Source organism: Epinephelus fuscoguttatus, linkage group LG9 (assembly GCF_011397635.1).
Source record: "Epinephelus fuscoguttatus linkage group LG9, E.fuscoguttatus.final_Chr_v1".
Lineage (NCBI taxonomy): Eukaryota > Metazoa > Chordata > Actinopteri > Perciformes > Serranidae > Epinephelus > Epinephelus fuscoguttatus.
The window spans coordinates 32,373,950-32,387,973 of NC_064760.1; the positions used below are offsets into that span (position 1 = coordinate 32,373,950).

At 43.4% G+C, this 14,024-nt stretch overlaps 2 protein-coding genes across 8 annotated transcripts in view; both read right to left on the reverse strand.

The window, feature by feature from the left end:
* The window catches only part of LOC125894878 (rho guanine nucleotide exchange factor 9), a 49,655-nt gene that overhangs the window by 20,177 nt on the left and 15,454 nt on the right, over window positions 1-14,024 (reverse strand). For 3 of the 7 annotated variants that reach the window (XM_049586534.1, XM_049586531.1, XM_049586533.1), the window contains 3 exons: window positions 2,443-2,622; window positions 1,691-1,780; window positions 388-588 (listed from right to left, as the gene is read on the reverse strand). In XM_049586534.1, coding sequence (XP_049442491.1) covers window positions 388-588; window positions 1,691-1,780; window positions 2,443-2,622 — 471 coding nt within the window. The other 4 variants (XM_049586537.1, XM_049586535.1, XM_049586536.1 and 1 more) reach the window with 4 other exon arrangements.
* LOC125894881 (type-2 angiotensin II receptor-like) overlaps window positions 1-14,024 on the reverse strand; it is a 366,195-nt gene that overhangs the window by 2,922 nt on the left and 349,249 nt on the right. The window lies entirely within an intron of this gene.

Consider the following 14,024-nt stretch of genomic DNA (forward strand, 5'->3'; position numbering starts at 1 on the left):
ATTTTATTAGGTGTGAATTCTAGCCTGTCACTTCAGCATGAATCATAATATAATGACAAATTTAAGCTGGACTAGATCCCTCCAAGTGTGGCTGCTGCCACCACCACTGTGTACAATCGACAAATTGTGTCTTAATATCTAAAAAAAAGAACTATTTTTGGACTGTTTTGAAAACAACAGAAAAAATATGGCTTTAATACAAGTGTGAATGTGGGAGTGTTAAGAATTTATACTAGACCCTTGTGTAGCATCAAACGGGCTGCTTCTTCTCTAATACACGCTTCAGTTAATTCAGCTCCTTTTCATTTACCTTTCCTATTGTGTCTTTGGTATTAAAGCAGTGTGTATGTATGTGTGTGTGTATGGATGTTTGCATGTGTTTAGTACCTCACAAATGTCCTTGAGGTGTTTGATGTAGTGTCTCTCTGTGCTCATGATCTCATTGATGACGTTGGCTCTCATCTGGTCTCGGTTTTGGAGGGGCGAGCCCAGACACAGGCAGTCATTGGTTGGGTCCAGGTGCCCGTTCTGCACCTCGCTGGTCCCCTCAGCTGGCTCCGCTCCCCCGTCCTCCTGGTTCACCCACAGCTGAGTGCAAACACATTCACACACAAACACAGCCACACACACACACATGCAGTTGAATAAGACATGTGCTCAGTTAAGTGTTAAGTGAATAATCTGATGAAAAGAGTGTTAGTAAACGGATACATTTAGGTATTCATATTACAAAATCTTTGCCATATAAGTGGCACTACTCCCTCCTCATGAGCATGAATGCACACAGCACACACACACACACACACACACACACACGCGCGCCACACACGTGAACACACACCTCACACACACAGAGCTTCATTTACAGGGTCTCTGGTAGTTTGGCCAGTGAGTAAAACTGTTGGTCAGCATTTCAGAAAGGCGAGGAACAAACTGCCAAACACTCCAGAGTTTAAAATAAGCCTCTTTCTGAGACTGGTGCCCAGAGGATATTAATGCCCAACTTCGGCCCTGTGTGTGACTCAAAAAACAAAAACTTCCCCTCTGCACATATGCATGCATGAACACTCACACACAACCTCACAACTTCCTCACCCATGCACTCACCAACACGCACAGAACCACATAAATAGTGTATTCCACTCTTGCTCATAGAAGGGGCCAAGTGTGCGTAGTTTCAGATGTCCAGCAGCCAACACCTGATGACACACAGTTTGCCAGGAGAACATCAAAGAACCGACGGGTAGAATGCCAAACACAAGATGAGAAATGCAGCGCCACAGACAAGCAGAGTGACGGGTGGTAGAGCACTGACTGCAGACGAGAACTAGTAGCGCAGCATTAAGACTGAGAAATAGTCAGAGTCAATAGTAAATGGAGTACTGAAAAAATAATCAATATTTAAAATAGAAATGTCCATGAATGTTAACAGGAATAATGATTCCATAATCCGTCTAATTCTATGTGAATACAGTTGTAGAATTTGAGTGCAGGCCGTTAAGAAGACATTTAACATTACTTTACTTTTGACTCATCAGTTCTGCCTCTCTATCGACCCCGTTGAAAATGGTGTGAAAAACGTCATGGGAACGTTAATGTTTGGTAATGTCGAGGGTACGTTGCGTGGACAGACTGGAGCGGGCGGGTGGGCGGGCAGGCTGGATGGGTAGATGAAGCTGGGAAAACGCACCTTTGACGTGGTGTTTTGGAACCGTGGAGTTGCTATGGGGTTGATATAGAAAACCTGTTTTGTTTGGGGCTGAGGAGGGTGGGGTTCCACCTTGGAGAGAAAGAATGACAGAACAGAAAGATACTTTTTGGTTGACAGTCAGTCAGCCTGTCTGCCCTGCCCTCTCAGGAGTGAATATGGAAGGGTGGACAGGTGGGAATGGCCATGAGGAGTGTCTGGGAAAGGGGGGTGTGTGCTCTGCTGTGGGAGGCCTCCACCTACAACCAGGATGCTAATTCTTCCTTTAATAAGTTTACTAAAACAAAAAAAGTATGGGATATCATGCAGTAGCTGCATTAGACCTTTGTGTCGGGTTAAGTTGAACTCAAATATTGGTGAGATTATATAATCACGATGTAAAGTGAGGACGTTGTAAATTTAAGTGGATTTCAAGGGTAGGAGTTGAAGTTGATGCCAAACTAAAAAAGGGGCTCATCAGCATCTTTGTTTTATTGTCCCTGAACACACGATAAAGGCACTTAGCTAGCTATTCTCTGATCTCTTGAGTGTTATGTGTTATCCAAATAAAGCATTATTCAACAGCGTGTCTGTGTGTGGAGCAGGCATATAAATGTGTGTGTTTCGTGCATGCGCACCTTCCTCTTTGTATTTATTAGCTTGTGTGCATATGTTCATGTGCCTCCATTGCTGTATGTGTGTGGGAGTGTGTTGTGTCTATGGTCGCTGGCCAGCCATGGCTGCAGCTAACTCACCCGTACAAAGCTGGCAGGGAACCATCCTTCCTCCTCATCAATTTGGCCCCACCACCAGTCCTTGTTGGAGGCGTCCAGCACCTTGATGACGTCACCGGCCTTAAACGCCAACTCCCGGTCCGCCATGGTCACATGGTCCCATACCGCCTCAGCGTTGACGATTGAACCTCCACTTATCAACTGGAGAAATCGAAGGGAAACACAAGCAATATCTTACACTTTGTTCTCATTACGTGGAGCCACTGCTGTGGAAACACCACTATGAAGAGCACTGCAGACACTGACCAATAAACACGGATCCATGTGACCTAAAACAGCATATAAATCAAATTTAAAAGTGATTGTAATTCAGTACTCAGCCTCATTTTGGCCTCGATTTGTGTGAATCCTTGTTGTTAAACCCACTCAGATTACTAATGGATGCAAATACACACCCTCAAAGCCAGGGCCCACTGGCAGCTTAGGGATTGCAAATAGAACAACACAATAGCCGACACAGACCACAGTACAACACAACAAAATGCGACAACACAAAAAAAAAGGCAGAGCCATTAGTGGAGAAACAACACAGCGTTCAGAAGCACAGCACCAGTCTCCACACAGGGATGGTAATTGGCCCATTATGACATTAGAATAATTACATGTGTTAATGTAATATAAATGCTGAGGAGCAAACAAATGTGAAGGGATAATCTCCCTTCCTTCATGCTGTCACCGGGGCTTGTTATTTTATCAGCAGCAGTCTTTGACAAAACATGGAAGGATGACTCATCAAATCTTTTCTATTGATTTTAGCATCATGAATAAATAATGTGGACATTATGCGACACTGAAAATAAATGTTTAAACTGTACAACTGGTGTGCATGTACATGAGCAGAATATTGTTTTGTGGGCGTGCATTGTGGCGTGGTGTGTACGGGTGTGAGAGCCTGTCAGGTGATCAGTATTCTGTAGGGGGTTTTGCAGAGGCTAAAGGTTGTTCTCATTAAAGGACAAGAGACAGCAGACAATGTTCCTGAGAAGGACCTGGGTCTGACATCATTCATCTACCAAACAGTCTCACCATCCATCACACTGAGGACTCAGCTTTGTTGCCTTGAGATGAGCACAAACACACACACTTGCACGTGCAGCTGCACTTTTTAACTTCACAAGCATTAAACCCCTGCATGCATCTGTGGCACAGCTCCAACTGTTTGTTCCAATTGTTCTCTCCAAAGTAGTGTTCATCAGCATTCTCCAGTCCAGAGCTAACCATGCATCCAGTCCCTGGGGCTGTGGGCAGAGCAGCCAGCGCTAACCAAGCCTGACAGGAGCTGCTTAGGCTCTAGGTAAGGAGTTATCAAAGGCCTGGAGACAGGGATGTCACATGGATGGACACTAAATTAGTTCTTTACTTGTATTAAGGCTTCTGCATATTAATATTGAGCTACTGTTACTTTCTAAGTGGAGCTTGCCAATGTTTTTTTTTTCCTTCAATCCTTTAAAATTGCTCTGCCTCTTATAAAATGAAATCCCCAGATAGGATAACCTTTTAAAATGCACCACATCACTCCAGCAAAAATATGCTATTCCACCTATATGCTGATGCAGTGTGGTCGTAAGACGGTCCATGAGAAGCAGCAGATTGTGTATACGTGTTTGTTTGTATTCATCCGAACCCCCGTGAGGATCTAAGCTCTCAGACTCAGCAGCTACGTTGCCCCTTCAACCTGTGGACAAGCCTACTTCCCTGATGGTTTACTGAGACAGCTACAGGGGATATAAGCCAATCAGGGCCGAGGAGTGAACATAGGGAGGGACGGCCATGCCTGTAAGGGAGAGAACGGCCGTCGTCATGGCGACAGATGAGGATGCTTCACTGATATTGACAAGATGATGGGATGAGGCAAGGACACTTCAGGATGCACCAGAATATTTCCAAATTTAGGTGTGTGTGTGTGTGTGTGTGTGTGTGTGTGTGTCTATGGGAGCTGACACACAAAGAGTGACCACTGAATAGCTGCACTCTGTCATTAAATATTAAAGTGACAAACCAATCAAATTAGAGAATCCAGTAATATGATAGTTTTCACGTTGATGTGAAATGCAAAAGTACACAGTGTAGGCCTCTGCCTGCAGGTTTAAGATCAAAGATGTCACTGAGAAGGTTGATTGAATCAGCTCACATGAGGCTGGGAGCTGGGGTAACAATAGATCTAGTCTATATCTCAAAGCTCTCCACTACAGGAAGAGAGGAGGATTACCGCAAAAACATGTGTCACGCTGCCATGGAAACAGCACCAATGAACTCAAAAAGATTTCAAAAATCACATTGTTGATTCAGGAAAAGGGATTTGATTTAAGTCGTTCATTGCACTACTGGATAGTTAAAAAAAAAACAAAAAAACCCCACAAGAGTAGTTCAGCTAAACGTGACCACCAACATCTGACGTTAGGACCTCAGCCTGAAACAGCACACATAGAACAGATGAGCCTTGGCACTGAGGTCAGTCTTGCTTCCTGCTGCCTTACTGTAATGTCTACTCTCCCTAATCCACTGCCCCCCCCCAACACCCCTTCAGGACCACTCCATTTTCAGCCCCATTCACTCCAAGCACAATCTCTCCAGTCCCCATCAATCTGCTGTAATATAGCCAACAGACGGAAAGGAGAGAGAGGGGAAGAGATAGAGATAGAGATCCATTCACAGCCAATGTTCCTCCCTTCTCAGTCCTCTCCTTCCCCTCATCCCTCCATCTCCCTAATGAGATCAGCACTGCCCTCTCCAATACATTGCATCCTTTTTTCCCTCTACATGTCTGAATAAATTAAAAAGCATTACATAATCAATCTTCCCAATTCCTGCCTTGGCACAACCTCACACCTAGCTTGATCAAATGGCATAAAGTAAACACATAAACACACAAAAACAAAGAAGTCTTGCCACAATACTCATCATTACCTGTGTGTCTACCAGCTGGAATGACCTATGTCATCATTATGGTTACACTGCAGTTACAACATCAAAGATCAGAGGGCGAAGCAGCCGTCTTTAAACCGCAAAACCTGTATTTGGGTCAATGCAAATGAAAGCAGAGGAATCTATCCTTATACATGGACATTTATGACAATGCTTCATGTTTCATGCTCAAGCACAGACATGGAGACTGACAGGGAAACATGTGCGAACAGAAAGCCGATTCCCTCGCTTATATCATCTTTGCAGCACAACACATCAGCATTCACTGCACTGGCAGCTCCACTGCATTCCAACATCCTCCTCTATCTCTAGCCATAGCACATCTGCACCAAAGCACCTACAGCATCCCTGAGCACACACACACTCACACACACATACACGCCTTTAGCCAGCCTTACCATGTTTGTGGCATGAAACTGTTCAGAGAGTGTATGCATGGAGAAGTCCGGTTCATACAATCATGATAATTAAATCTCTTTTGGAAGTGGTCGAGGTGATGGTCCTCCGCAAGAGCTGAGCCTGCGATGTCGAGTAACAAGGTGCTGTATTCCAGAAAGAAGCTTCTCTTTCCGACGCACTGAGTGAGTCTCGCGGTCCGTCCTCCCTGTGTCTGCCAACCCTCTTATGTAATACACTTATACCCTGAGTCTGGGAGCCAATCAAAGATGCTCTGCCTAAAACCGGTGAGAAATACACTCACATCCTCACACACACTGTTGTCTCGCTCGCACACACCATCCGCACATTGACACTTCTGACTGCACAGCATTTAACAGTGCTCTATTAGAAGGCACCTGCCCTGGAGGGATTACAAATGTGTGAACACTTGGGACGTGTGCACGACTCAGATTCAAAGAGGAACTACAGATAACACCCACCCAGACTAGCTCACACACTCACACGCTCACATACGTGCAACTTAGCATGCTCACGTGCTTACATGTGAACACACATCTGTAAGTAGGACTGGGTTAACACTAGCTAGCCACCTGAGCCATGATAACCACTGCAGTATGCACTATTAGGATGCTATGTTTACAGTCCTGTGGGGGTCCCCTCTAGGAAGGATGTTTATGCGTTGTACCACAGTGATGAAAACACCAGCCCACATGCCACGGCATGTGATGGAGGTATCTGTGCTCATAATACATAGCTACCAAACACTCCTTTCTACACTTAGAGTACAACATTTACCACTTAACTAGAGACACACAAAAAACACATGGCACTTAGCCTTGAGTGTGAGAGAGAGCACATACAGTATCTTCAAAAAAAAAAAAAAAAAAAAAAACCTAGCCTGCCTACCATCCCTATTTATAGGACTGTCATGGACGGCTGTGGGATAGGCTTTTAGCATATCTATTTCTGACATTCATTCAACATTCATGACACCTGCCTCCTATCCTTTATTAGATTATGCCACTGCATGTGGGGGAAAAGGAAATGGGCAGTTTTTATCTCCATCTGACATGCCTTTTCACTTGGAGGACATTTCATCTGTAAGAAATACGCACATATACTGATGCATATTTTATTAGCCACTATTTAGTGACCAGGTGTAATAATGTGTAGGCTTCGGAAACAGGTGCCACACTGAAATGTTGCAAACTGGAGAAATGTGAATATTGTGGGCTATGAAATGGGAGCTGAGTTTAGCTGCATCTAAAATGGGGGAAACCTGGAGTGACGAGGCCCTCCTTTATTAGGCCTAGCCCTGCCTGCTATTGGTTACTGTTCAGCTGAGATTACAATGATCCTCTAGAGTCTACGATCAGCAGCACAAACCTCTCACTTGCACCGCTATTTGCTACGAATATCACATTTACTTCAGTGGAGGAGATCACTCACTGCCTCAGCTATCAGCTGCCATATTGTGGATGTGGCTACAGTGGATCACAATAGCAAAACAAGTCCTGACGCAGCAGTAGGCTGTTGTTAAAAAAATACCATCAGATTAATTTTTCATCTTAAAAGGGAATTATTATAGAATAAAATTAATCCATGCGCATAATCCACAAAATACAACATGGAGGAGAGAGGGAGAGCGACGTAGGGGGGGGGACATGTTTATATGCGGTGGATATGAATTTCCAGTCACCACAGAAAGGGTAAGAGCATCACAGATCTGTATCCGCACAACTACGACCACCACCAGACAACACTAGCTATCACAAACGGTGAGAGGACACAAGACATAACGAAGGATTGGGGAGGGGGGTAACAGAAATACATTATGTTGTACCAACGTCATTCATTTCAACGCGTAGCCGTGATGGAGCGCCGGGTGTCCCCGCTCTCGACCAACGCGCACTGCCTTTCTCTCCTCTCCTGTGTGAAAGTGCGCTGCGCTGCGAACCGGGCCCCAAGCGCAGATCCATTAACGAGTACCGAGGATGAACATCAACAGCACGTTCACAAGCACCAGAACCGCGATCACCGTAAACACCGCGCAAGTCTGGACATCCAAGGCCATGGCGCAGCGCTGCGGGCCGATGCTGAGATGCGCTCTCAGTGACGGGCGGTATTCAGCTCTCCCCCGTCTAGACACGTAGCCTCAAAGCCACTGAGATATCCACCATTACAGTTAGGCAAGAAATGAAGAGAGAAAAAAAAGATTCCCCTACGCCTCTTCACAATACGCGATGTAATTCATAAAGGCACGGGAAGAGATGCATCATTTCCTCACCATCATCATCGTCATCAGTCTGCACCGCGATTTCTCCCCGCTAGTCAACACCTGCCGGTGCTTCGCCTCTTCCCCTAAACCGACCGACTCTCAGGCCAATAGATTCTCAAAGCAAACAAGAGAGAGGCTGTGCGCAGGCTGGTCGCAGCTGCCGAGCTGCCTTCCGGTGAGTGGGGACCAGAGAGATCTGCTGTGAGGCTGAGAGGCGGTCCTGTATTAATACTGATCAGTGCTCCACTGCCAGACTACCGGCTTCAGCCATCACCTACAGTCGGGGGAGGGGCACAGCCAGCCCCTCGCTCACTACATCGACCACAGAGGCCAGAATCATAACCTCATTCATCTCCCACCCCGTCTAAAAATATCACCGTGCCGTGGTGATTTATCACTTATCATTAACAGCCCGTGATGAAGGAGAATAAATGTCAGAATAATGGATGCACGTTTCTCAAACTGATCACCATCTTATAATTTCATTGGCGTAATGTCAGCCTTTTCTGCCAATTTGTCTGTGGCCACGCATCAATCAGATACAGTATGCCCAGTTGATCAGATAATCAACCACATTTGCACCCTGGATTGCCAGTGGTGCAGACCGACATCACTGATGCAAGCGGCTGTCACTTAAAGGGTGCCATCCATGGGCATCCAAAAGTATATCTGCATGATCAAAAATCAATTTTCTAAAACAGATTTTAAGAGAGAGAATGTGATGAAGCCAGGAGTCCAGACTCACAGCTCTACCTTTCATTTTTATTCTCCAGCAAAATGCACAGCACATGCTTTGAAATGTGAACATGTCCAGAAATAGAAATAGAAGATTTTCACTGCAAAAAAGTTAAAATATAATTTTCTCAATCCACCAGGCGGGCACTGAGAGACATAAAGAACACATAAAGTTTAGGGCAGCAGCTAAGTAGGTTGCAAGGTGTTTCAAGCTTAGCACTCTTTCTCTGACAGCATCAAGGGGTTTATGTTGATGTAGTTCAAAAAGTATGGAGAAGGTGGAAGTGACATCATCATTGCATATGGTTACAGCTATGGTAGAACTGTCTTTTAACCCACAATAGTGTCATTTCATAGTGTTTTTCTGTTAAACTCTCTGTACTTGTAAATAGCCACATCTTCCAGACTCCACACCCTCAGCGGGCTGTCTGTTAAAAATGTCTAATCCCTATCCTAATGACATCATCAATGGTACTTTCTCAGACAGAGCTCACCCAGACCCACAGACATCTGTTTTTACAGGCTAAGTGGTACTCCTTGTGATTTGTGATCTTGATGTTGTGTAAAATCAATGAAGGTCCCATTTAATTCAATAACCAGACACTCTGTTTATTATAATGAGACTAGGATCAAGTGCATTTGAAGCGTTTTGTGGATACATTTTAATAATAATTAACTGTGTATGCTAATGTGCGAACACTTGCACACAGACCTGGATTTAATCACCTCAAACATAGGTGGGGAAATATCCTTACCAGCAGTGTGGGTGGGCCAACAAGAGATCGTACCGTGTTTTTTATCTCACTGGTTGTGAGTGTCCAAACCTCATTACCATCACTGAGGTGCCCTTGAGCAAACCAGTTAACCATGAGGCTGCTCAGAGTCCCACAGTTCAGACTGTGGTTGCGAGAGGCAACCTCCAGATGTGAAGGTGTGTAACTGTGTAAATACAGAGCATAATCTGAAAAAAAAAAAGCATAGGACTCAGGAAACCTACAGTTCTCTAAACAGATAAAGGTACAAGAAAAAAAAACACATGGTTGAAAGGAGAAACATGCACAGCTCCAAACCTCAATTAGAGTGGGTGTTTTTTTCTGCAGTCCTCCAAACTAAACAAACACTAATTTGTGGAACAGGAAAAGATATTCAGAAGCAGTGAGGTTTGCCCTGTACTTATGGTGAATCTCATTTCCAAGTAATATGGTAATTGTGTGAAGCCCTAGGCTCAGAAAGACGTCATAACATACACATAGTCTACAAAAGAAACAATTGTTTAAAAGAAAAAAAGTAACAATTTCCTGAGCATCACTCACATTAAAAAAAAACAAAACAAAAAACACAACCAATATCATTTTGGCCCAGTATAATTTTAAAGGTCACGAATGAGCTGTACGAGGATATTAATCCCTTGAATTAATCATTTGTGCCCTCAAAGTAAAAAGGATATGTCCTTGTAGCAGTAGGACATGACGTTAGAGAGGACAGAGGCTGTATTTAGCTTGAAATAATGCCTTTTACAATATATTTTAATGGCAACCCAGCTTCATGGCAGGAAAAAGGTATTGAAATGTCAGTGGAAACTGCTTAAACCACTCCTGCAGCTGCCATTCCATATGCTCAATATGTTCCAAACTGTCACATTTGCACCAAAATACGGCTAAATGAACACATTGCAGTTGCTGCTAGCTTGGTTAGCTTTTTACACTCAGGGCCAACATAAACAAACTCTGTTGTGGGTTGATATCTTTTGGCAAAAATATGACTGTGTGGAACATACTGAGCATATGGATGGATACCAGAGAAGTGGGTTGTGCTTCAGGACTGTTCTGAAAAGTTTGTGTGGATTTTTGGACACATTTTTCCGCCACAAAACTGCTGTTGTTATCCAATGTAACTGCTGTGGATCTGTGCAGACTGCAGCTGACGTTTCCCAAGAAGGAGCAAGCAGCACACACTTCAGAGCCACCTTTCAAACCTACAGGAGGTGAGCGTTTGGTATTCAAAACATAGTTTTTCGGTGCAGTTTTTCTAAAAGGCTCAGCGTTATGAGTGACAGGACAAAATGGCTCCAGCTCCCATCTGATGCACGTGTTTGCCAGTGGCATGCACATCATTATTTTGGCCTCCATGTTTACACGGTGATACTTAAGGTGAGCGGTGTATCACACACACACGAGTGCATCCTGGCCTGCAGCACTTGTCCTGGTGCCTGCGCCTCTCATTGTTGGCAGATTATGAAGAGAGCATAACATGATCATGAATGAATTTATACAGGAGAATGAGTTCAGTTCAGTCCCCACACTCCCAAACCAGCCACCACCTAGTCAACCATCCAACACACGCGCAGACACAAAAACCCTCTCCAAACTACACTCTGTCGGCACATTCAGCTGAGAGCTTCGGGATGGATCAAAAGACCTGAGAATAAGTTTAAAAGAATAACACCAAAAGAGTGCACTATATCAGTATTTTTAAAGCCATAAATAATTTCCAGGGCACTTTCTGCACATACGTGCTGATAAAAGCAATGGCTCCTGAAAGCCAGGCTTTCAGAGGGTTGCTGTACGAGGCATCACAGCTGAGATATGACAACCGTCCTCAAACAGGCTTTTTTTCTTGCTCCGTGCTTGTGTGTGTGCATGTGTGTGTGTGTGTGTGTGTGTGTGTGTGTGTGTGTGTGTGTGAAACGCAGAGTGAGCAGATTACATAAGCCTGCCCTACCTCTGTGGGCTCCCTCTCCAATCTCCCTGACATTTAGACAACAAAGGTCACATCTGAAAGTCTAAATCTGCACAGACACCAATGCTAATATACTCATACATATACAAAAGAGAGGGAGAGTTTGTAAAAACGGCAGAATATCTCCCTCCAGCAGAGAATCACTTGTTAAATAAGACTGAACTTAAACTTACTGTACGTGATTTACATGCACAACAGGTACAGATGTAGTTAATCAATATGACTTGCATCATTTTCAGGGCTGTTTTTCTTGTCAGGCATTTGTACCATTCATTTGTAGCATCAATATTTAGGCTTCAAATAGGTGGTATTTATAGCAGGATCACTGTATTACTGTGTACTGCATTGTGTATTATATAATTGTGTCCCCCCACTGTATGTGCAGCAATGTTTTAAATCACTTCAGCAAAAAATATGGAAAGCTTCCACCAAACCCTTCAGTTTTCCCAATGGAAATTAATGATGACAATGAATTAATGAGTGAAGATAAAATCTAGAGCATAATGTTCCTTCCTGTCTGGATTGTGAAGGCTTTATTCTACTCATCCATCTACTCATTTATCAATTTTCCTATCATTTATCAAGCTTAGGGTCCAGAGTAAAACAGAGCATGCAGATCACTCTATTGTGTCATGGGTCTGTCTCAGCTGTCTCAGATTGATTAAGGTACATATACACATATATACACACACACACACACACACACACATATATATATGTATATATATATATATATATATAGTGTTTCCTTGCTGAGCTGTGAAAGAGCAATAGTAACACAATGCAGGAATTTGGTACTAACAAGATTGTGGCGATATCCACTGGATTTGTCAAACTTGCACTGCTTAAGTCTCATATTAACTTTAGATAAACTTCACAATACCTCTTTGTCCTGAATCTCTTACTTTGAAATCAATTACAGTTAGCAGGGACAGGACGAACAATTACAGTGACAATTAGAGTACATCATGGGCGTATGAGTACGGTATTAAAAGAGTGGGAAAATATGTGGAAAGAAAGTAAACCTTTCCTTTAATCATCTTGCAGAGAAACTTAATGTCCAATGGTTGGTATTGTATGTTTTTGCAAACAACTGTTTTGTTACACTTGTACTCTGTTGTGTAGTGGATATGTTAAACTTTACATTTCTTAATGTTTCAACAACATTGTGTCCAAGATGTGGTTAATTATAGGCACAAAAACCACTTGGTTATGGTTAGGAAGAGATAATGTTTTGGCTGAAAATACCTGGTTTTGGTGCCACAATCGCTACTGGCAATATTGCCAATGTCTTGCTAAAGAACACCCAAATTTGGTGGCACAATCGCCGCTAGAAATGTCACAATCTCTCGCCAAATAACAACTGGTTTTGTTGTTTAACAGTGGTCTGCAGCTCATATGTAATCAGAACTACATCGCTTTATAGATGTTGATATGATGCCTATGAAACGTACAAATGTAAACGCATTTGTGGTTTGCAGAACATACAATGCCATTTTCTTTGGTGACTGTGCTGTTTTGTGTTGCAGCTCTTTGCATTTGAAATCACAACCTTTCTGTCACTTTTCAATGCTTACAACTAGGTTAGGGTCAGAAAAAGTGAACTTTGCTTTGTGGCAGCATACTCTATTTATCACCAGGGTCTAATATCACGTCTATCACCGCAGCCACTGCACCAAACTGACAGTTAATCTCAAGATCTTGCCCTTCACTCTCACTTGTGAAAATGACCCTGAACCCTTTCCACGGATGCAGCTGCTCGCCACCCGCTTGATTGGGAGATCTTTTCCCCTTGAGGGGAACTACTCCAGTGCACATTGGATACCACAGTCCAATAAGCCAAAGGGAGATGATCATCTGCAAATAAAAGAGGCCAATCTAATGTCATCAAACTGGAATCTGTCCAGACCTCGAGTGTGCCTCAATATCCTGCCAATGAATATTACAAACAGATGTGAATACAAATTACATCCTCGACACCTTCCTTGAATAAGGTTGATGCAATGCTGCCAAAAACGCATGGCGTGATAATACTATTGCTGCGGAGCACTACTTCAAAAATGTATGCCTCGGGGCAATATCTACTCACAATAGTTATTAGTATCCTGGTAGGATATAGGCAGGCGGATATGCTACTTTAGGCAGTGGTCGTTTGCTACAATATTGGCATCATCCATCACTGCCACACTGACAACCATATGAGGAACAATGTTTGTACCTCTCACCTTTAGTTGAAAGAGAGTGAAATATTCCAGATCTTCTCTATCTTTAAAGCACAAGATTAAGTCCAGCATCAGTAAGAACTGCACAAGTCAAACTTTCTAAGTTTAATTCATGACATTCATCTCATCTCTTTCTGCAGATTTTCTTTGAAATTCTGCATATGCAATGAATACTGCTGGACACCCACTCATTATACAACCGGTGTAGAAATATAATGAATTGGCTGAATTCAACAATTCTCCTT